Below are 10,845 nucleotides of genomic sequence, written 5' to 3'. Positions count from 1 at the left end.
GAACATGCTATTTGACAAATCTACATATGACTGAGAATAAAATTGATTGATCAATAAAATGAATAAATCTTTAGTCAGGTTGATAATGAAGAGAGAAGACACAAATTTCCAGTATCATGAATAAAAGAGGGGGCCATCTCTATAGATCCTACTGATATTGAAAAATAATAATAAAGAAATATTCCAAAGAATTTTAGGCCAATAAATTTGATAGCTTACTGAGATGGAAAATTTCTTTAAAGACATAAATTTCTAAAACTCATTCAAGAATATTAGATAAACTTAAGAGTCATACATCTATTAAAGAGATCTAATTCATAGTAAGAAACAAAAACAAACAAAAAAACTTTCCTACAAAGAAAACTTCAAGCAAAGAAGCCTTCACTGGTGAATCTACCCACATTTAGAAAGAAATAATATGAATGCTATACAAGCTCTTCCAGAGAATAGAAGTGGAAGGAACAGTTCTCAACTCACTTTATGAGACTAGCATTACTCTGAAGCCAAAACCAGAAACAGACATTACAAGAAAAGAAAAGTAGAGACAATTTATCAATGATAAATATAAATGCAAAAGTCCTTGAAAAATATGAAGAAATCAGTATACAAAAAATTTGAAACCAGTAATACATAAAAATGATAATATATCATAGCAAAGTGGGATTTTTCCCATTTAGTTGCAAAGTTGATGCAAAACTCAAAAATCAATCAATATGGTAATTCATCATACTAACACAACTAAAAAGGAAAAATGATACCACCATTTCAACAGAGCAGAAAAAGCAACTGGCAATATTCAACATCCTTTCACAATAAAAACTCTTGACAAACTATCACTTCCTCAATCTGATGAAAGGCACTTATGAAAATCTTGAGCTGACATCATACTTACTATGAAAAATTGAATGTTTTCTCCCTAAGACTAGCAATGAGGCAAGAAAACCTTCTCTCACCACTTCTGTTCAACAGTGTGTTGCTGTCTTTAACCAGTACACTAAGGCAAGATAAAAGGTATAAAGTGTATGTCAATGAGAAGGAAGAAATAAAATTATTTTTACCACGTATAATGTGATTATTTGCATTATATATTTAAAAGAACCCACCAAAAAGTAACTAAGTTCAGCAAGTTCACAAGATATACTAGAAATGCACAATTGGAAATTGAAATATGTAAAAAGTGCCATGTACAACAGCATAAAAAACAGGAAATACTTATAGTGCTAACAATCTATAATTAAGATTTGTTGGCTTAAAACTATGACATTTATCAAAATAAATAACTAAATGAATTGAGAGACATACTGCATTCACAGATCAAGAATCAATTAAGATGGCAATTTTTCCCTAATTGATCTATAGATTTAATACAGTCTACTATGGTCTGAATGTTTGTGTCCACCCCTCCCAAATTCATACATTGAAATCCTAACCCCCAAGGTGATTGCATTAGGAAATGAGGCTTTTGGGAGGTGATTAGGTCATGGGGGCAGAGCCCTCATGAATGGAATTACTGCTCTTATAAAGAGGCTCTAGAAAGCTCCTTTGGCTTGTCTGCCATGTGTGGTAAGAGTAAAAAGATGGCTGTCTTCAAGGAAGCAGGACCTCACCAGACACCAAATCTGCCGAAGCCTTGATCCTAAACCTCCCAGCCTTCAGAATTGTGCAAAATAACTTCTTGTTACTATAACCTACCCCAGTTTATGGCAGTTTGTTACAGATGTCTGAATGGACTAACATGCAATCCAATTCAAAAATCCCACCAGATATTTTTTTGGGTGGGGAAATAGCAAGTTAATTCTAAAACTTATATGGAAAATAGAAAAAAATGAGTTAGCCAAAATCAATATTGATAATGAAGAACAAATTTGGTGGACTCAGACTATCTGATTTCAAGACTTCTTATGTAGACAAGACAGTTTGGTACTGGCATGAGAATAGACATATGAACCAATGAATCAGAATAGAATTTCAAAAACTAGACACATATATAGAGTCAATTGACTGTTCTCAACAAAGTTACACAAGTCATTCAATGGATAAGTCATTTTTAGCAAAAGGTGTTGAACAAGTGTATATTTATATGCAAAAAATAAAACACATTGACCTTGCTTGCTTGCTTGATCCACACCTCACACCATGACATACGGATCTATTTCAAAAAATCGACTTGAACTGGTGAATGGATAAACAATGTATGGTATGTCCACATAATAGAATATTATTCAGTAATAGAAAGGAATGAACTGATTCATGAAAAAACATGGGTGAATCTCAAAGAATTTCTCTAAGTGATTCCTGATTTTGCTGTGATCACCAGGGGCTGAATTCAGGGGAAAAGAAATTGACTACAAAGGAGCACAAAGGAATTTTTGTGGCAATTATCTTGATTGTGGCAGTGCCTACGTGACTGTAAACATTTGTGAATACTAAGGGAGCTGTACACTTGAAAAGGTTTGGTTTTACTGTATGTAAATTGTATCTCAATAAACCTTACAGAAAGAAAGAAAATCAAAGCCATGAAAATGGAGAGCAATGCATGATCCTAGATTAGACCAGGCAGAAATAGCTAACAAGGTATTATTAGGACTGTTTGTAAATTTGCATGTGGATTGTGTATTAGACAGTAGCATTTTATCAGTGCTAAATCTTCTGACCCGATAATTATCCAATGGTTATTTAAGAGAGTGTCTTATTCTGAGTAAATGCAACTTAAATACTTAAGGGTAAAGAAACATGATATCTGCAAAATTTATTCTCAGAAGACTGCAGGAGAGAATGATAAAGCAAATAGGGTAAAACATTAACAATTGGTAAAGTTGGACAAGGGGTACACGGAGGTTCTCTGAAGTATTTTTGCAACTTTTTTGGTAAGCTAAAAATTATGTGTGTGTGTTTTGTTGGTGTGTGTGTGTGTGTGTGTGTGTGTGTGTGTGTGTGTGTGTGTGTTTTAGAACCAAATAAGAAAGAAGGAATAACTGGTGATGCCAAAAAGATGCAGGAAGGAGAACAGCCTAAGTAGAATTAAGAGCAAGGCAAACAAACAAACAAACAAACAAACAAACAAAAAAGCAAAAAGCTGTGTGTGTGTGTGTGTGTGTGTGTGTTGAAGTTAAAACAGAAATATGAAAAACATCTGACCAAACAAGGTGTGTGAAGGCAGTAAAAGTACATTTTAAAGATCTTCCAAGAAGCAAACTATCTTCTCAGAGTCAGTCACTCTTTTCTTTGGCAAATAAAAGAATGCAATCGAGTAAAAGAACGTCAAAGAGTCTTTCAAAATAAAAGGGACACAGGTGCTGACACCTTCTAAAGGGTGAGCCCAGAGCCAATGGTCGTCAGAGGATATGCTTAGCCCAGGATGTACTCAGCCCTCCTGCTCCTCTGTGGAGCCCTCCTGAGACATGGAGAGAGTGGCAGAGGAGAGAGAGGACATGTGAGTAGCTACATTTTCAGTGTCTGGTAAGCACCCCCAGAGAAGAAATAGAAACTGAACACATAGAGCAAGGGAGCAAAACTCTCTGAGGAGAATCACTAGAAAATATTAAATAGGGCAACCCCTTCAGGTCCCCTCCCACTGTTGGAGTTTTTCTGTCCTCTCAATAAATCCTGCTTTCTCACTACAAAAAAGAAAGAAATTATCAAACAAACCCAAATTGTTAAACAAACAAATCCACTTCTCCACCTCCACCCTTCACACACACACATACACACACACACACACACACACACACACACACACACACACACACACCCCTACCATCACCAAAAGTACAATTGGAATGTTAGGTGTGGTTACCAACTTAAAAGACAAGAGATTATTCATAGGGTAAAATAAGTAACTTGTGACATCTGGAAAAGGGGCAAGGGGGGCACATAAGAAAGAGCCAGGAGGATGAAAAGTACAGTTGATGTTCATTATTCTTGGATTTTGTATTTGTGAATTCACCTTCTCCCCAAAATTTGTTTGTAACCCCAGGATCAGCACTCCACAGCACCTTCAGTCACTTGCTGACACACACAGGGCAGTGAAAGATCTGAGTTGCTTATATATGTTCCCAGTTGACCCTGAACAAGGCAATGTTCTGCCTTCTTGTTTCAACTCTCATGATGTTAACAAGAGTCCTTTTCCTAGTCAACCGAGTGCCACATTTTGCCCATTTTTGTGCTTTTTGTTGGTGATTTTGCTGTTTAAATGGGCAGCTTAGTGCTGAAGTGCTGTCTAGCATTTCTGAGGGCAGGAAGGCAGGGATGTGTCTTATGGAGAAAATATGCTTATCAGATAAGCTTCATTCAGGCATGAGTTATAGTGCTGTTGGCCATGAGTTCAATGTTAATGAAGCAACAATATATAGTGTTATATATATATATATATAGTTAAATAAGGTGCCTTTAAATAGAAACACATGTAAATTAAGATTAAGTATTGACTGGTTGATGAAAATGTTATGTCCAGAGGCTTAGTAGAGTACCTGACCCTGTATTTCTCCTAGGAGGAATGGTTTAGTATTCACTAATCCAGTGTTTGTGGTGACTTTGTAGAACATAACTAACCATGAATAATAAGAATCAAATGAACTTAAGCATGGACAAGAAGGAAACACATCTAACTCAAAACAGTAGTTGATTTTGAGGACAGGGTATGAGGAAAGAAACCAGGAGTTTTTGTAGGTAGAGATGTTTAAGGCCCCAAAACAAACATCACAAAATTTAACTGTTATTGAGTGGTGCTAATCTGGGTATTTGTTTTGTTTGCAATTATTTTAATTTCCTAAAGTAAAAATCTTTAGAAGGACACCACAGTTGAAAGAGAATGGGATAAGACTGTGGTGGCCACTATTAGAAGTATGTTTCCACATGCTTTCACATATGAGGTCTGACAACTAAGTTCACAAACTCATCCTAGAAAAAGTGCTGCATACCTCATTAGTGAATATCACTACAATCACCTTTGAAGTACTCCCTTGGCAGAGCACTGCCCTTGGGAAGCTATGAACCAGCATCAGTGCCTAATCCATCCGTCAAAGCAGTGGAACTCTTTTTCTAGAATGGCCATGAAAGCCGTCATATTACCCTTGATGTGTTGAATGGCATCAACATGTCTTCCTTTCAATATTTCCTTTATTTTCAGGTAAAGAAAAAAGTCATTGAGGGCTAGATCGGGTGAGTAGAGAGGGTGTTCCAATACAGCTATTTGTTTACGGGCTAAAAACTCCCTTCACAGATGGTGCTGTGTAAGCTGGTGCATTGTCATGATGCAAAAGCTCTTTTGGAACCATTTTTTCACATACCCTTCTCATGCCAAGGTTTTCAGTTAAGATTTTCCTAACTGTTTCACAAAATATCAATGTTTATTTGGTCTGCTGTGATTCTCAGATTTTGATGTGCAATTCAATTAGTTTTTAACATATTTTCGTCAGTTCTGCTGGTTACTGCCCATTCTGACCTCTCTTCATCAGTGACGCTCTCTCTACCCCCAGAAAAACGTTTAATCCATTTGTGCACTGTCATTTTCTCATGGCATTATCTCCATAAACTTGAACTCACATGTCCCTGATTTCACTTTCACTCTTGCTAAGTATAGCAAGAAACTTAATGTTTGTTTGTTGCTCTAATTCAAACTCTGACATTCTCATAATGGCACACAAGAACATGCAACAATGATGAACGCTACTCAGCAAGACACCACCACACACTGACACAAACACAGCTATAAGACATTGCTATGCCAAGGTTATGAAACCTTACTGAGTTACTGTATCGTGCTGCCAACATAAGTGCATGGTGGCAAGTTTACGAATGTAATTGTCAGACCTCATACATGTACTGAGCACTGAGTGAGACACTGGCTGTAGGGTAAGCATTGCTTAATCAAAAACTATAATTTGGAAAAGTGAATAACTGCTATATGGCCACCATTGTTCTCACACATAACAGGCTGCCCTCTCCCAGCATTAACTATGTGATAAAGCTGACATTATAAAGCATTCATTAATGTGAAAGAGACCTTACAGGTTTACATAGTTGGGAGATGCTGTTGCTTGAATTTCTGAGGAATTAAAATTTATTTCCGTTCAGTATCTGATGCTATTTCACATCCTCATTATAAAGCCACCCTTCTATGTCAACTAGAAATAATACCACTGTAGCTTAACATTTCTCCAACAGAAGTAATGGGATATGCAGATTCACTGCCCCAAGATAAAGCAACCAGATATCAGAAAACATTTTTTCTAATTATTTCAGTAATTAGTATAGTTAAGTATAATCACCAAATACCTCATTCTTCCCATGCAAAATGAAATACCATTTGCCACATGATAGAGAAGGATGGAATTACCTGAAATCCCTAGGGGGGAAAGAAAGCATCTATACATGCAATGCACCCTTTTAAGTAAATGAAGAGTAACAGGACACTTGGAGATGCTATCTGTAAGTCAGTGGAAAGGCAAGATACTGTAGAAGCAAGACAGCTTATGCATCCTTAGTCCTGATCTAAAGGATAAAGTAATTTACACCAACAATTTAATAAACATAGAAAATTTTACAAAATACTAACTAGTATACTCACTTTTTAAAAAATTAAGAGAAAGTGTTTCAAGCGTTATCCCTCCACCTCCTTATAGAAGAGCTTCAATTAGCTCTAACAAGGAGGGGAGAAGGGTTGCTCATTACCTGAATTCTCTGATTGGTTAGGGCTTAAGTAGAAATGCCTTGTCCCTGAAACTTCAAATCATACCACTTGTTGCCCTGAATATAGGAGAATACTAGTAATAAAATATCTAGTAATTATTGGATATTAGTGGTATAACTGGTACTACTGAACACTGTTTGCTCATTTATGCCTCACAATAGCACTACACAATCAGGATAGCTAGACTGCTCATTTTAATGGATGAGGAAGCTGAGGCACAAAGAGATTAGTTTTGTAAAAAGAATGAATGCAAGTCTAGCACAGTGACTCACGTCTGTAATCTTAGCATGTTGGGAGGCGGAGACAAGAGGATTGCCAGAGCCCAGGAATTCGAGACCAGTCTGGGCAACTTGGCAAGACCTCATCTCTGCAATAAATCAAAAAACTATTCAAGCATAGTGGCACATGCTTGTAGTTTCAGCTACTTGTAAGACTGAGGCAGAAGGATGATCTGAGCCCAGCAGGCTGAGGCTGCAGTAGCCCTGAGAGTGCCACTGCACTCACTACAGCCTGGGCAATAGAGAGTCCTCTGAAAAAAAAAAAGAAGAAAGAATGCAACCTCTGATAAATGACTTTATCACTTCCTTATCATCATCCTAAGCTTTCACTTTGCTCTAATTTTCTGAGGATGCTCTATTGATATTGGACCTAGAATTTTGAGTAAATTTCTAGAAGTAGTAAGTTTTACTTATCTCCAGTTCATAGAGAACAGGAGGGAGTAGTTAACTACAAATACCACGCAATCCAGTGTCTCTTTTAATGGTTTCTTAATATATAGTAGCTGTCCATATTGCTGTACTTTTGGTGAAAATCTTATGTGTGGCAAATTAGTGAAGGTGTTCAGATCACATGCTATTATCTGGCAACACTGCAAAATTCCCTGACTTGTGAATCTCTAATCCCATTGGTTGAGCTGAGGAACTACCACATTCCAGACTGCTCATTGGCCCTTTAGCTGAACACCTCTACCTCATACCGAGCGTATTCTTTTTCCTTTAGGTATTTTATCATTTCATGAACTGTGTCACGGCAAAAATGACCTATAGCTCAAGCTGATTCCTTCTTCTTTTTTGACCATGAGAGCCAAAGGGCTTGACTTCATTCAGTTTCCTTTCAACAGGCAATGCCCGCTGAGATCTGATCACCTTGCTGTCACTAGCGTCCACCAGCGTTGTTGTACTGTGGTTGACCATCTGCATTTAGAACCATCTCATTGTTTCTTTGGGCATAAAGCCACGCAATCATTTAAGGAAAAAATAAAGTCCAAACTCTACCATAAAAATGGAAAGAAAACATTTAAAGGGGACAGAAGGACTTCAAGCTTACGTTTCATTTCCTTGGATGAAAACTGCTGTAGAAAAATGCATCGTATCATTATGAAAGTGTAGAAAATATTTGGAAATTCCAACCATAAGACATCTCTATTAGTAAGTGGGTTTATTGACATGACTGAACACAATGTATAACATTTATTCGTTTCCCACTGAAAAGACTTTCCAGTGAAACACTGTAAGTAGAACATAGATCCAGGCATAAAGCATTTTCAGTGTTGTTCTACAGTTGAAAAGATGGGTGTCGAGCAGAACCAGAGGCCTTTTGCAGACTTGCAATGGGACTCAATATTATCCTGCTGTGCAAAAGCAACAGCTAAGAAGTTCAACTGCACTATGAATGAAAACAGGAGCGCAAAAGGTGCCAGATAGCCTGCCGGTTGACAGGAAGAGCAAACACCACCACCTCTCCCTTGTACCAATACGCTCTGAATCTAAAACAAGTCCTGGCAGCAAACTAAGAATGACAGTCTATTTGCTGTGGTTTATTACGTTTTGGCCCTGCAGATAAGACCGCCAGAAAAGCGGCTGTAGTTTAAGTGGTCTGGACATTTACTCATCTGAACATAAACAAAGATCAGTTCATTTAGATTCTGGGTCCCTATTCAGTTGTTGGAACCAGGGCAGGCATGGGTCAATCTAGGCCAAATATAAAAGGAGTTAACTGGGGTGAAGGACCCCGGGTGGTAATGGATTCCCTGAGTCATCAGGACCCTCAGGGGCTTAAGGCCCTAAACAGAAGATAACACTGTCAGCCTTAGCACCCATTGTAGTGGCCTTCACGGTACTCCACTGCCAATAAATCCATAACCACAGTGAATATAACCACAGTGTACACCCTCTTAGCGACTGCATTTTTAGACCACACATAATATCATCAATGTAAACCAAACCACTACATTTAGTGATAAACACATACTTCATAAATACCAGAGAATGAAAGTATACCAAACAACTGAAAAAATAGGAGCCTAACCCTAAGTTTAAAACAAAAACATTTAAAAGAAATACTACAACTATCAACTAAGAGATAAGATTTAATAACACAGTAAAACACTGGGTCTTGGAGGGATTAATTGCAAAATACATCATTATTTCACAGTGAGGTTTAAGTACTCATAACAATCTTCTGGTTTTAGTAGAAAAGATACCCACTGATGTACTTTTTTTTTCACCTTTGTTTTCCATAATTTCTTCACCTCTACTATTTCATACAGACGACACTAATGTCATCTAACATTACACTGTCAATTGACAATCACCTTTCACCTCCCTATTAGGAAATTACTTTTATCCTTTAATTGCAACTCAAGAGAAGTAGGGCACAATCAAATGTGTGTCACTGATAAAAAACATGAGAAGTACCACATCACATTTATTCCAATCTAAACACACTGTGACAGATGTGGTAAGTGAACTGGAACGGTGGCACTCCCCAGAGGGTCATCAGTTACATATACATTACATTCTTTTATCAAATCTGGCATTGAAATTTCCTTTTCCACATACAGGTTTAAAAAAATAAAATTCAAAAGTCATAGGAACAACCCTGACAGAGAAGTCTTGTATGCAGCCTTCTCCTGAGAAAATATGTGATTTTAGTTATCCTCAAAGTCAGCAAATGTTCTACTGTTAATGTAAAAGGAAAATAGTTGAACGGCCTAGTCCAACTAAAACAGTTCTTGAGTTTATTGGTCAGTTCGTTAAATGTCAGAGCTCTTCACATTGTTGAAAAAAAATCTGTGTCTCTTATTATTGAAACTTTAAGGTATCCTGAATGCTCTGTCAGCCAACATAAATGAATTCCTTGGCGGGTGTGCTAAACTTTACCACCTGTTTACATCATCCTTTTTGGCAGAGACCACCAGACCAGTGGAGTCAGTTGCCAAGCCTCCTTTGTAATGGTAATAAGTTCATTTTTCCTTAAATAGAAACAAAACTCCTCCATTTGACACTAAGCCAAAACAAAGCATGCACCCAAATATCTTCCTGGCCATATGAGGGGCACAAACTCCCTTTTTTACCCCCAAAGAAGGCAGGTTATTTGTATTGCAATGCTACAAAAGCCATTCCCGTAACTGTGCCAAGGTCTCTGTGTAAAGGCAGCCTCCGACCTCAGCATCCCACCATCCAGTTGTCCCCTACTCTTGGCCTTAACCACCACCAAGTACCATCCATTTACTTCGTGAGTACTGGGAATTGCTGGCCCTCTGGCCCCTTGGGCCTCTCTGGCAAGTGCACAAAAGGAGCAAAGGAGGTCTTCTCTTGAGGTGAGCTGGCGGGCCCCACCGACAGGTGGCTCCTCAAGGCCGACGCGATGGTCTCCACACACCTGGAGGCCCTGGCCCTAGTCGGCAAATCGTTGCAGGAGATGGTCCTCCCGCCTCAAGCTGCCGCCAGTGCCACCGCCCGCACTGTCCATGAAGCGGTCGCAGGGGAACTCGATGAGGTCCGCCTCGCTGAGCGCGCACACGGTGGTGCGCGGCCGGTGCGACTGGAAGCCCGAGAAGTCGGCGGACACGCCAGTGCCCATGGAGCGCAGGGGCCGGCGGGTGGAGTACATGTGGCGGACGTGGACCGGGGCCCCGCCCTTCCGCCGGGCCCGCAGCTTCCTCCGCAGCCAGCGAGACGCCCAGGCCGCCAAGGCCAGCAGCACCAGCAGCGCGTTGACCGCCAGCAGGGCCAAGGTCAGCAGCTGGTAGTCGACGCCGCCCCGGCTCGCCGCCTCCGGCAGGGTGACCAGCCCCGCGCAGTGGTCCCGGGGGGCCACGGGGCAGACCCGGCCCCCGAGCACGCCCTCCACGCACACCAGGTAGGGGGTGT

The 10,845-nt window shown here is 39.4% G+C and overlaps 1 protein-coding gene across 1 annotated transcript in view; it reads right to left on the bottom strand.

The window, feature by feature from the left end:
- Nucleotides 1–10,249: 10,249 nt before the first annotated feature.
- Nucleotides 10,250–10,845, bottom strand: part of TRIL (TLR4 interactor with leucine rich repeats) — a 6,974-nt gene continuing 6,378 nt past the window's right edge. The window contains exon 3 of the mRNA XM_021706976.1: nt 10,250–10,844. Coding sequence (XP_021562651.1) covers nt 10,370–10,844 — 475 coding nt within the window. The 3' untranslated portion in view covers nt 10,250–10,369. The remainder of the gene's footprint in view (nt 10,845) is intronic.

Source organism: Carlito syrichta, unplaced genomic scaffold, assembly GCF_000164805.1.
Source record: "Carlito syrichta isolate Samal-C Ts95f unplaced genomic scaffold, Tarsius_syrichta-2.0.1 Scaffold316271, whole genome shotgun sequence".
Lineage (NCBI taxonomy): Eukaryota > Metazoa > Chordata > Mammalia > Primates > Tarsiidae > Carlito > Carlito syrichta.
Note: the sequence above shows the minus strand (reverse complement) of the source record. Positions and strands in the feature narration are given on the sequence as shown.